The following is a 13,042-nucleotide window of genomic DNA, read 5'->3' on the forward strand; positions in this document are numbered from 1 at the left end:
ACTGTAGGAAAAGGCCTTTGCTGCACTCGAGATCATTCCGCACTCGCCTGCGGCTCGTGCGTAAACATTGCTCTCGTGTGCAGCAAAGTGCCACTTTCACCACTAGTTACACAAATAACTATTTTTCGGTTATTAGTAACGGAGAAAATTAAAAAAATTGTAAATTTAAAATTTCCATGTTATTCTTACGGAGAATATTGTCAAATTTTGTAGTTTGCTTGTTTATGGATATATTTTGATCAAATTCAGCAAATTTATTTATTTTGTACTAAGCTATCAATATTTTACTCAAAAACACACTTTAGTTTCCTTGTAGCAGCAAACCTAGGTACACCTTAAACGTAATGTTGTAAAAATATATTTAACTGAAAATCAATTTAGACAAATGGAAATTCGCTTAGTCGGCAGGTTTGCTGCGGCGGGGGTATTTTGTTTTCCTTTCTCTATTTTTCTTTGCTCCGGACCGGGAGCCGGGACTCGACTCGACGTTCACTTCACTTCACTTTCACTTCACTGCCTCTGCCTCACTGCACTCGCACTGGTTCACTTTAGTGATGGGATAACCGAATGGTTTCCATGACCGAATAATCAATCAGTTATTTTTTGCGTCAATCGGTTATTTTTAGTTGAATGAATCACCGAATCAATTTTAGTCATTATTCACTGTCACAAAACACAACTAATTTTTATCTTATGGGAAAGTGAATGGCATTTAGTCTTTTAGCGTCAATCGGTGATTTTTAGTCGAACGAATCGCCGAATAAATTTTAGTTTCCTGATGATGTGACAAACTAAATCAACTAAATAACTAAATCACCGAATCGCTCGGTAAGACTAATTTAACCGAACCAGGATAAAATAACCGAATTAGTCTAATCAGCATCAATAACCGATTGATTCGGTTATTTTCATTCGGTGATTCCCACCACTAGTTCACTTCGACTTGTCTCGGTCTAACTAAAGTGTCTCTGTTGTCTTGATCTTGAAAAAAAAGTGTTGCGGTCGCGGTGTTGGTTTGGAAAACAAAATACAGTAGGCCCAGGCCCCTTCTCTCACTAGTCTCACTATCATAACATAATATTAGTTCATTACCATTACCTCGTGGTTAAAATTTCTAAATTGTATCGGGAAACGTAACTGAGTTAAAATGCCTAATGATAAAAGTGAGAAAAAGAAGAGGAAGCAAGAATCATCCGATAGCGACTCTGGTCCTGAGGTATGCAATGTTGGTTATTTCCTCGTCCACCGGTTTTGCAGTTTTCAGTTAGGCCTACACCTTTTCAAAATACTGTTTATTTTCTAGGCCAACCTGAGACGTTCTATTCCTTGGTAGGCCTAGGCCTAAGGTATTAAATCCGATGACCCTCATTTAAGAGATGTTTAAGTTACGCCTAAGTTACAGTTGTAGACTACTAGGTTATAGGCTACAGGTCTAATTCTCACAAACTCACCAACTAAGTTCTTCCTAGCGTATGTAATTTAAGTTATGAGGCTACTTATCAGACCTTAGGTCTAGGCTAATTTGGTCTGTCTGATAGGCTTTGTATAATACATATCCACAACTTCCAGCACCTCCATGATTCATTTTTTGTTTCTTTTTCATTTACCTAGGCTATAGGCTAATTATAGCAGGATACAGTTCTTTTGACTGCCTGGGCCACGACCTGATATGCAAGAAACTCGAAAGACTCGGTATAAGAAACTCTGCACTACTTAGAATGGTTCAAAAGCTACCTAACGGGATGTTCACAAGTCGTGGAACTGAAAAACTCATCAAATGAAGTCACAGAAAGTTTCAAATCTTCAAAAAGCAAGCTGACGAGAGGAGTTCCACAAGGCTCTGTATTAGGCCCGATTCTATTCATCTTATTGACTAATGACTTCCCCAAACAAATTGAGAGTGAAAATGCTGTTGCAATCATGTAGATGACACAACCATTTTGATCAATGACAACTCAGCCCAAAGCCTTTACCTTAATTCAAAATCGATCTTAAATAAAGCTATCCTCTACTCAAAGAACAATGACTTAGCAATAAACCCCACAAAAACTACAACTCTGAATTTCAGTAAGAAAAAAGACATAGTCCCTCAATTAGAGGATGTAACAATAGAAAACCACACAAAATTTCTCGGTGTTATCCTTGATAACAAACTAACATGGAAAGAGCACATCAACCACCTAAGCAAAAAAATCAGTACTGGAATATATGTCGTCAGAAGAATAAACTACATAGGCGGACTCTCTGTGGCCAAAACAGCTTACTTCGCACTGGTAGAGTCGCATCTTAGATATGGCTTGACAGTGTGGGGAGGAACTTCAACAAAAAATAAGAATCGAATTCTTGTCCTTCAAAAGAAAGCCATAAGAGCCCTCGCCAACCTTGTCCCACCACAGACTTGCAGATTAGCATTCGCAAACCTAGGAATCCTCACAGTGGTGTCTCTCTACATACTTGAAACCATAAAGTATGTGAATGAAATAAACCTCCCAAGAAACCAAGACCTGCACTACTACAACACCCGTCATGGCTCCAAATTTGCACTACCAGTTCACCGAACAACTCTTTGGGAGAAAAACCTTCCTACACCGGCTGCAAGCTGAGAAACCATCCACCTGACTACCTGAGAGACCTGAGAACAAGCTACACTAGGAGTTGAAGAAGTGGCTAATCGCAAGACCCTTCTACTTAATAAAGGAATTTTATGAAAATTATGGAAATTAACATGTACAATTCACTATTGTATTGACACTATTCTTAACGAATTAACAATAAAGAAGAATATTGTATTGTATTGTATTCTGATTGTCTTCCTGTCTCTGCTCTTTGTCGGCAAAGGGAATCACCAATTTTACCGGCTTATCACCCATTATTCTTCCTGGGTAATTACTTACCCTTTTACCCATCTACTATAACCTAACTAACCGAATGAAATAATCGATATATCGAATGATCTACCTATATATCGATATTTTTTATTCAAATGAGTATATCATATGTTTACAGGTGTTTTAGTGTGCAATTAATACAAACTTTGTCTGTTATTATTGGTTTGATTCTTTTGTTGTAATTTTGTTCAAGTCTATACATAGAAGAAGTAATGTACAGTAATTGCTTCATCTATGCTTAATGTGAAAGAAAAACTGTCAAGACCAAGACACATTGCAACCTTAACCTTTATAATCTAAATCCATTTTGTTTGTACATTTACTTCATGTCTAAACTATACCTGATGTTTCTCAAATCTCAACAAAATATTTTGTTCATCAATATTTCTGCAATACCTATTTATATATTCTTGGTGTCAAATATTTTAAAGTTCAAGCTATTATTATAAAAACACGAAAAGTTGAAGTTATGAAAAGTCAGTACTTTTGAGCAATAGCTACAAAACTATTAGAATTGTACCTTTTACTTTAAACTAATTTACAATTCATTTTAAAAAAACCCATTCTAAAATGGCAGGACATTAAGATAACTATTTTTCACATTCCATCTTGTTTTAGCAATGATTTAACATTCTAGTTGTATGGTTGCCATTGTATAATTTTTCATTTTCATATAAACAAACGTAACCTTCTAAGATTTTGTGATTTTTTAAACTTATAGCACTCATTTTTAGTTTTACTATATAAGTTAAATCCTTTGTGAATGATTTTAATGATTTAGTTTATAATTTTTTGTTATGTTAGTTTAATGACGCTATTCAAGACATATTGTCTAAACTTTGTGAATAAAGAATATTTGATTGATTGATAATATCAGAATGAGTTTGTTTAACCCATATAAAAAAAATAATTTTTGAAGTAGGCCTATGATGACAACATATGAATGATTAGGAGGATAACATTTTGTAACGCTTGGCTGGTACAAGTGACACAAGACTTGTTGTCTCTTGTTCCATTTTGGAGACTTTCCTATCAGGTAAGATTGCTATCCTCACAAAACACTAACATCCTAGGCCATGGGTCTATGTTACAACCTTAGTTACAATAAATTGTTTTAAATAAATAAATTGGTTGAATATTTTTGTTTTGAAACAGATGTTAAGATACAGCTATATTATTGCGATTGGTTATGGATTTGTTATGCCATTTATCTTGTGGCCGTTAATCACCCATTTTTATCAATTGATGATTTATAGTGCATTGTAAGAGATCTGACAGTCAGTTACTCACCAATTTCATTGTTGCTTGCAGTTAATTATTTTTAGTGAATGTTCTTTATAAAATGGTGCTCTCAGAAAGCGAGTCAAGTTTAAATTTTGACCACAGAGAAGTATTAAATGTAAGTGTGTGTGTTGCTTGATCCACACTTTTTACTAACTATAGTAACATTAATATTGCTTAGACTTTTATTTGCGTATGTTCCCAGAATATATTTTAGTAGATTAAATTCCCTAATTTCATTTATATAGGTATTTTAGTTACCGTACCAGACTTTTTGGAAATCTACTGTATATGTAAAGAACGCCGACTAGGCCTAAATAAAAACATTACTCCCAACACCCCCTGTATTATGATAGGTGTCAGTAAAAAAAAAATAACATAAACAATTCAGGCATAATTTATTACAAAAGTTAATATGTAGGCCTAAACATTCTTCCAGATAAATAGTATTTTGTCTCGTTTTTCAAGATGTTTGTTAAAATTAAATTAAAATACTCCAAAGGTAGCAATAAAAATAATAGGCCTAATGGTTGATAATCATTTGTAAGTTACATGAGAAAAAAAATTAGCCTAATAATTACAAAAGATTAAAATAGGCGAGTCGGTAGTGCCAAAGACTTCGGGTCCAAGGCAGTGATGTCGTGGGTTCGGATTAAGAGGCCACAAACCTCTTAAATAAAAATTAAAAACTAGCCTATTGTAAAAGCATGAAATTGCTGTAATTTACCACACTGGATAAAACCAGCGTAAATAACATTCTTTATAATTGAAATTCAAACCATCTTTTGACTGTTGGCAAAATGTGAAACTATTAATGGTGATTCTCAATGTAATGCTCTGATGATCGTGGTTTGTTATTTTACTTTTATTTTAGGATCGAGAAGTTTCGTCGGACAGCAAGAAGTTAAAGCTGGATAAAGATGATATTGATTCTTTCCACATTGAGGGAATGAAGTATCTTAAAGTGCGTACGTTCAGAGGAAAAGTGCTCATCGACATCAGAGAGTACTACGACGCTGGCGGAGACATCAGACCGGGAAAGAAAGGTAACATTAATTCCTGTTTCTCTGCTATTATGAAAAGTAAGGGAATTTATCTATAGGTCTTTAACTACGGGCACCTGGGACCTTTAAGATTTTACTTTACCTTTAAGACTGGGACGGTAGCGCCGTCCTGTAATTCAGCTATTAGGAGGTCAAGAATTGTGGATAGTTATAGGCATGCACTGTGGATTAACATACACTAGTGAGTACTACAACTATTCACGTGGTTCGGATTCCACTATAAACTGTAGGTACCTTAGTTGCCATTGGCTGTACAGGCTATATATTAACAGTCCTGTCTAAGGAACATGTCGGCCGTAGTCTGTAAGACTACAAGATCGGGCTTCATGTTTCTCAGATATGATACTTATTTCAATGCTGCAGAGCAGCATGGGTATGGGTAGTTTTATACTTAGCTATTTGAGTTACAGAGTTATTTTTTTAATATACTGTTTTCTGTAAGGTAAAGAATTAAAACAAACACACAAAACATTTTATTTTAGTTACTAGCCTCAAACAACGGCTTATTTTTTAGTTAGTTGAAAAAATCTGTTATTATTTTGCTCTTTGCTATTCATTCTTGTGTCACCAATAGCATTATTTAAGACAAACTACTGTGCTAACAGGATGTATCTAGTTTTCTGTTATGACAGGAAAGAATCCCTCCACTTCGAATTATAGTGTGTTTTACCAACGATGTTCCAAATCGGCCGGCCCTCTGCTTGGGCTTTGATACCGAGTATATCAAAATGCATGGTAAAACTTCTAAATATTTAGAGATTCTCTGTGGACTGAGCTTTTATTTTGGATTATCGAAAGATTTGATTCATCAAGTGTTTGAAATACCTAGAGTACCATAGACAGTATGTTGTTTGCCAATTAATCTAATTTTAATTTGTTTTAGGCATTTCACTGAGCGCCACCCAATGGAAGAAAGTTGTCTCTTTGGTAGGTGAAGTGGATGAGGCATTGAAGAAAGTCTAGATGAAGTGATTATAGGTTAAGTGTCTATTGCAATTGTCAATTGTAAGCAAGGGGGATTAAGTTATTGTTTTCTATAAGGAGTGAACTTGTTTTTCCAACGATCAGTAAAACCGAAAAAGAGCTGTGGTTGATTCCGTAAATGATAAAAATGCTCTCAGTTTTGTATCTTAGGGGGATTTAGATTCGTTAAGAAATATATTTAAAATGTGCCCAAGCAGTTTGAACAACACAAGTAATTGTAATTAAATGTTGACACTGTAAATGATAAAGGATCTCTTGTAAAAGTATTCTTATATAGGAAATAAAGTCATTTGTTTACCAAACAATGTAGTTATTTGATCTCTTGGCTCTCTAGGTACTAAATTTTCCCCAATTGAGATTTTCATATCCAATCCAACATAGGTAGGCTAAGCTATCCGTTGCATTTTTTTAATATTTATGAATTTTAAAAGTTTTATTACTTAAGTATTTATGCATTAACGCAAAAGTAAATAAACATACCCCTAGATAAAATCAACTTAATAAGAAATTGATTGATTACAGCTGATAAGGATTTTTTATCACTTTGTTTACGGAAATAGCTCATTTTAGCTGATCTATCATCAATTTCCTATATAGCTTAACATATGATTTTGCTCGTAGATTACATGACCTTTCCTTCCCCAAACAAAGTTTCTGTTTAGCTCAACAGGAGCACTTTTAAATGTACTATTTTATTACGAGAAAAATCTTTCAATCAGCTGTTTTTAAATAAATAATCGGAAACCTATGCTATGACCAACTTTAAATTGAATTACTTGATGTACAGTGGAACCTTGGTAACAAGACCCTCGATAACAAGTGTCATTTTCAAATCCCCTAAGAATATTTTACCCCTAATCACATGTTATTACAAACCTCGATAAAAAGTCCACCTTGATAATAGTCTTATTTTATAATCCCCATGAGAGTCTTGTTTTTGAGGTTCTACTGCAATATTTTATTATTTTAAACCAAGAAGATTTGTGTGGTTTCTTGCATTGTGTATTGTTCCGTGCTCGGCTTCGCCTCGCTCTTGAACCACTGTCTTGCCCCTAAACAGGTAACTTTGGGACTAGTACTGAAAAATTATAATATTATTTTTGGTCCATGTGAAATATTTTTAAATAGGATTTTGTCAACTAATAGGTATTTTGGTCGGACGCGTTGCAGAAAGTCAACAGTCCCGGAAGGTCAAATAATTTATACCTGTGCCGCTAGGTCAAAAACTACAATGTTTGCAGTGTCTGTAGATCAAAAATCCCAGTAAGTCAAATAGTACAGTCCGGGCTAAAAACGTAGTCTATGTTAAAGCTATTGACTTATTGGGAATTTGACCTAATGCAACAGCAGTTTTAATATAACGAAATAAGATAAAATATAAGTTCAGTTTCGCTGAGTCAACAGTGCCGGAAGGTCAAAAGTATAATCTGTTAAAAAGAGCGATAGTCCTCTCGACGCATGACTTCAATAATTTCGTGTTTTGGTGTACTTAAAGTTGTGCTAAAATTTTGAAAATTGGCACAGAGCTTCTTGGTTAGTCCTACTCGATGACAGTTTTGTTGGAACTTTAATTATTTACCAATCTAATTAATAAAAATTGATATGTATGGTGAAATATTTTTAAATCGTGATTTCTAACATGAAAAAGTTAGCATGCGAGATTTTTTTTTGTTTTTGGGTTAGAGATGTTTTGTCTGTGGCAAAGTTGTAGCTAAAAGTGCGATGCGTAAAATATATTTTTTTTAAATTTTTTACAATAAGTGGTTCAATAGATAACTTGGGTTGAAGAGGACGGCAAATTTAGCATTTCGCAACGCATGGAAAGAACTACATCGTACGATGCGACTGCTGAGTGGACTTTTAATTTACAGTTCTAAGGACAAGAAAAAGATGAATATACAGATTACCAGTACATTCATATTATATATAAAACATCTTTCTGTATTACCAGCTTACATTTTTCACTTATATTAATAAGAATACATCATAAACAGGGTGTTAAAAATAAGCGGAGAGATACTTTACCTAGTTAGTAATTCCTTGGGTCAAAATAAACAGAAAATGAAGGATAAGATTTTTTCCAAAATCGTTTCGTTAACCAGATATCCGCCATTTTGTATTTTTTACATACCGTATTTATCTTTACACTTTTTCAACCGATGTCTATGAAACTTGGTATGTATGTTAAGGTAGGAGAGACCCATGTTATAAAAAAAGATTCATCTCGATTCACCCTAAAATTTCTACATTTAACACTTAACTACAATATAATATACTTTACTACACCACAATATTTACGTATCACCATAAATATTTAATAAAATAAAACGTTAACATTTTTAAAATTCAAAGTAAATCAATATAATCTTTCTTTTTTGAAAAATATAGTAAAAAAAATAAGGCGATGTTAAAATAACGACAGGCGAGTTTCGATCTGGGTGTTTACGGTTTGAACCTAGGAGGATTTAACATTAATTAACATTAATGTTTAATCCCCCTAGGTTTGAACTAATTGAGAGGAATACATGAAACCGAAGGGGGGAAGTAGCAAAAAGTGCACTAGTACTTACTAGTGTCCAATTACAATTTGATGGATTTAACCAAAACCTTTTCTATTTCACTTATTTTCAGCTGTTAAATTTCAAACGATACGTTTTAGCTACATCATTAACATTATTATCATCATCATCGTTTGAGTTTGGGTTTGCGGCAATGTATTTTTATGTATAAACCCTTTAATTTGATACCTACCAAACTTGACCTCTGCTGCTATTAATTGACTGTATGGACTATTAATTAACAGCTGTGTCTAAGGATTACGTCGGCCTTAAGTCACTAACAGGACAACAAGATCGCTCCACTCATCACACACTCATCTCCATTCATACTTGGCTTAAAATGCATACATTTGTATGGTCGCCATTTCAAAAACAAGTAAAATAGTATTACAATTATATAAGAATTTTGTCTTAGTCTTTGTGGTCCATCCCTCTTAAGGGATAAAAAAGTGATAATAACTTTTCAACCATACTGTATAACGCCAACACGAAATTTTTCCGTTGAACTCCTCCGCATTTCTTAGGCGATTTTGACCATTCATGTCTCATTAGAGAGAGCGTGTCACGTAAATTTGCAGACCAACCTTACATTTTTAAATCCCTTGGGCTCAGCCCCAGCGGCTCATGTTATGAACCCATGTTATGCCTATGAAGAACATATTGATTTATTTATATTAGGATCAGCCCAATTAATTGCTGTTATGCAATTCAAGGAAATAATGTAGGCTACATTATTAACATGTTACTGATTTGTTTGAAATACTATATTTACTATTTCAATTTGGGTTTGCTGGATAATTTAATCCATTTTACCAAACAATAAAAATTAATGGACAAAGTACTATATTTCATGAGCAATCATTGAAAGGACCGATTGAAGTCCTCATCAACCAAAAGAATGCCTACTAAAGCAAATAAAATTGAGACGAACATGTAATGCACAAAATCAGATGGTTCTTAAGTATGTGAAAAAATGTATCGCTATTCAAAAACAGACGGAAAACTTGTAAACATATTCGTGACAATGGGTGTAACCATGTTACATGGCTACATTATCAATGACAAACGTGGACAACCTTATACGAGTGTGAGTAAGTCCGAAAAACTCTAAAAAACAATAAGCAATAAATTGCAAGAACCGTTGCGCCGTTGCTTATATCATTGGGTATACACGTATCCACTGACGTGTATACTCGATGCTTATATCGAACTGTTATATGTACATCGTGAGTTGTTCCATTAGTTGTTCCATTTAGTTGTGTGTCCATTAGTATAATATTTTAGTTGACTCTTTTAAAGTCGGCGGAAATTGTGACTGTTATTACCCTTGAAATAATGTTTGTGTAGTACTTTGCAATCCTACCAATGCTTATAGAATCATACGATTACAATTTTCTGGTTAGAATATGTCGCATAGAGTGGTGACTACTGTATATTTTTGGTTTGCTTGTAAAACAAGATCAACAAAGATTTTCCATCGACTTAAACAATACGATACTCCCAAATTGTTCATTGCAATAACAAAATATCACACAGTTTGATGAATATTTGTGTGTAAACCACATACAGTACACCTGTATTCTATCTATTTTACCTTTTATTTTTCCAACACTTTATAGAAAATCACACATTACGTGATCGGTGAAGAAAGGCTGTATCCCATGTGTTTTATAGGTAAAGAAGACAAGGGCGGTCCTAGACATATATTTTGGGGGGGTCACCGGGGGCCTGGGGGGTATGGAATACCCCCCAAAAAGGAGGGGGGTCCTGGGGTTCCCCCCGGGAAAAATATATAAATAAATAAATATAGGCTATACAGGGTGATCAACTCAAGGAGGCCACCATTGGGATATCGGAAACGGTAAGAATTAGAGAAAACTCAAAATGGAAGACATTCCTTTATTTTTTGTGGCAGTTAAAAATATGATTTTAGTTTTTTGAAATTCAGCCACCATTTTCCAAAATGGCGGCCAATTTTGAAATTTCCTATCGAACCCTATATTTTATCATGTTTTCGGATAGAATAGGCAATTTAAAAACTTTTTTATCCTTGAAATTTTTTCGATAAACCCACTCGTCTAGGAGTTACCGCCTATGGAAAAATGACTTCCGGTGTACATATTACATCATGTAGCTCCTAAACAAGTAAGTTTATAGCAAAAATGCGAGGAGTAAAAAAGTCTTACAATTGCATCCACATTCAAAAAAGACCATAAAATTCATAAAAAATATGAATTATATTATTTAAGAAATGGCAGCAAACTTGAAAAGTGGAAAACTTTTTATTTTATAGTCTTTAAGGAATGTAGATGCAATTCTAAGACTAATTTACTTTTTGCAATTTTGCTCTAAACTAACTCGTTTAGGAGCTACATGATGTAAAATGTACACCGGAAGTCATTTTCCCATAGGCTGTACTCCTAAACGAGTGGGTTAATCGAAAAGGGTCAAGGCTAAAAAAGTTTTGAAATTGCATATTCTATCCGAAAACATGATAAAAAAACTAAAATCATATTTTTAACTGACACAAAAAATAAAGGAATGTTCCCCATTTAATGTTTTCTCTAATTCTTACCGTTTCCGATTTCCCAATGGTGGCCTCCTTGAGTTGATCACCCTGTATATATGAATTTGAACGGATGATGTTTTTGGCCTCTAGGGAGCTCAAAACGAAAAATGAAATCGGTCCCGGGTCCAGGTGTTACCATAAGTACTACGGTAATAGCTTATTCCCTATATGGGAAATTCTCCAAAAACCTAATAGTTATAAGGTAAACGCACCAGTAGCTGACAGTATAAGAAACTATACGCACTTAATAATCCGTGGTTTTGAATAAATAGGAACTAAAGAGATATTACGGATTTCATGTGATTCTAAATTTAGTGTAGTTTTCAAATTTGTCATACAAAAAGGGGTTTTTAAATATATTTTATAAAATTTTTAAACTTAATTCAACCTTTGTACGTGTTCCAGTGGCTGACAGTGAAAAAAGTGCTTGTACCAGTAGCTGACTGTCAATTGTCCCAGTAGCTGACACTGGCACTATAAATGTACTAGCTGCTAAACCTAAGGGTATTATAATTTATAAGACGAATACAATCTAACTTAATAATTAAATTATAAAATAATGTAAAACGTTATTAAAAAAATTTATTTTACATATTTTAAAATAAAAAATATTTACATTAAAAATATATACCTATATATTTTATATATATTTTATATAATATACAATTTTTTAAAATAATTTGGCTTATAAATTAAAAAAGTAAAATCATTTTATAAAAATGTGAGATCACATAAATTATAAATAACATGCAAATGTCGATGGGTAAAACCAATTTAATATTGTGCAAGTAGCAAATATCCCCTGTCAGCTAGTGGAACTTGTATGGCTTTTGTGTACCAAAGCCTGACATTGATATAATTTTAAATCCAAAACCCCTAACACCCCAATTTTTCATGAAATTGTCAACAAAGGTATAATTGATAAAAATAATGAGCCTAATCATTAATACTATTTAAGAAATTTAGCGAAATGACAAAAAACCAAACTTACTTTCTTAACAATTTCATTAAGGGAATCGACTAAATGTGATGTGTACAGACAGGGTCGCTTTCAAACCACCACCATTCCGCGAGTATGGGCTAAATTTCACTGATTTTTTTGTAAACAAATCAAGGATAAACATATGTTCTTCTAACAATGCAATCATGTGTAAATATTTTTAAGAGACCACATTATAATGTTAAGAAACTCAAACTGTCAGCTTCTGGAGCACTGTCAGCTACTGGTGCATTTACCTTAAAGAACAATATTACATTCAACCAGCTGTTAGTTAAAACAAATTATATGGGACTAAAACAAATCGATGATTACAAAGATTCCTTTAAAAAATAATTTGAACATCCTTTTATTTTACTATGCATATTTAATTAATCTGCCATCCTCATACCTAAGAATTGAATGTATCAATGGTCAGCATTACACATAGTATAAATAAGTCAACTCTAATTATATCTTTAAATTTGTTTCCAAATGCTGAATTTGTGTCACAGATGCTGAATGTTTACAGCTGTTATGTTAAGCAAATTATATTGTACTAAAAGCTGGCTTAGAAGGTTAGCGTCGGCTGCTAGACTTTTTAAAAATAAAACTTAATTTCTAAAAAGCTGGGACCCTTAATTATAATTATGGCTTTGACATTCCCTAGTTCTCAAAATTATCTTTCTTTCAACACAAAACTAATGAAAATCCATCGTCTG

At 33.5% G+C, this 13,042-nt stretch overlaps 1 protein-coding gene across 2 annotated transcripts; it reads left to right on the forward strand.

Moving 5' to 3' along the window:
* The first annotated feature begins 1,041 nt into the window (after positions 1–1,041).
* LOC128996692 (RNA polymerase II transcriptional coactivator) lies at positions 1,042–6,522 on the forward strand. Of its 2 annotated transcripts, none has more exons than XM_054422128.1 (3): positions 1,042–1,216; positions 5,044–5,215; positions 6,117–6,522. In XM_054422128.1, the coding sequence occupies exons 1-3, from the start codon at positions 1,148–1,150 to the stop codon at positions 6,194–6,196; spliced, it is 321 nt and encodes a 106-aa protein (XP_054278103.1). In that variant the 5' UTR covers positions 1,042–1,147; the 3' UTR covers positions 6,197–6,522. The 2 variants fall into 2 exon arrangements, with proteins under 2 accessions (XP_054278103.1, XP_054278104.1); XM_054422129.1 differs by lacking the exon at positions 1,042–1,216 and adding an exon at positions 4,202–4,287.
* The last annotated feature ends 6,520 nt before the right edge of the window (positions 6,523–13,042 follow it).

Source organism: Macrosteles quadrilineatus, unplaced genomic scaffold, assembly GCF_028750875.1.
Source record: "Macrosteles quadrilineatus isolate MER2022 unplaced genomic scaffold, UCM_ALF_1.0 Scaffold_6__1_contigs__length_79288215, whole genome shotgun sequence".
NCBI lineage: Eukaryota > Metazoa > Arthropoda > Insecta > Hemiptera > Cicadellidae > Macrosteles > Macrosteles quadrilineatus.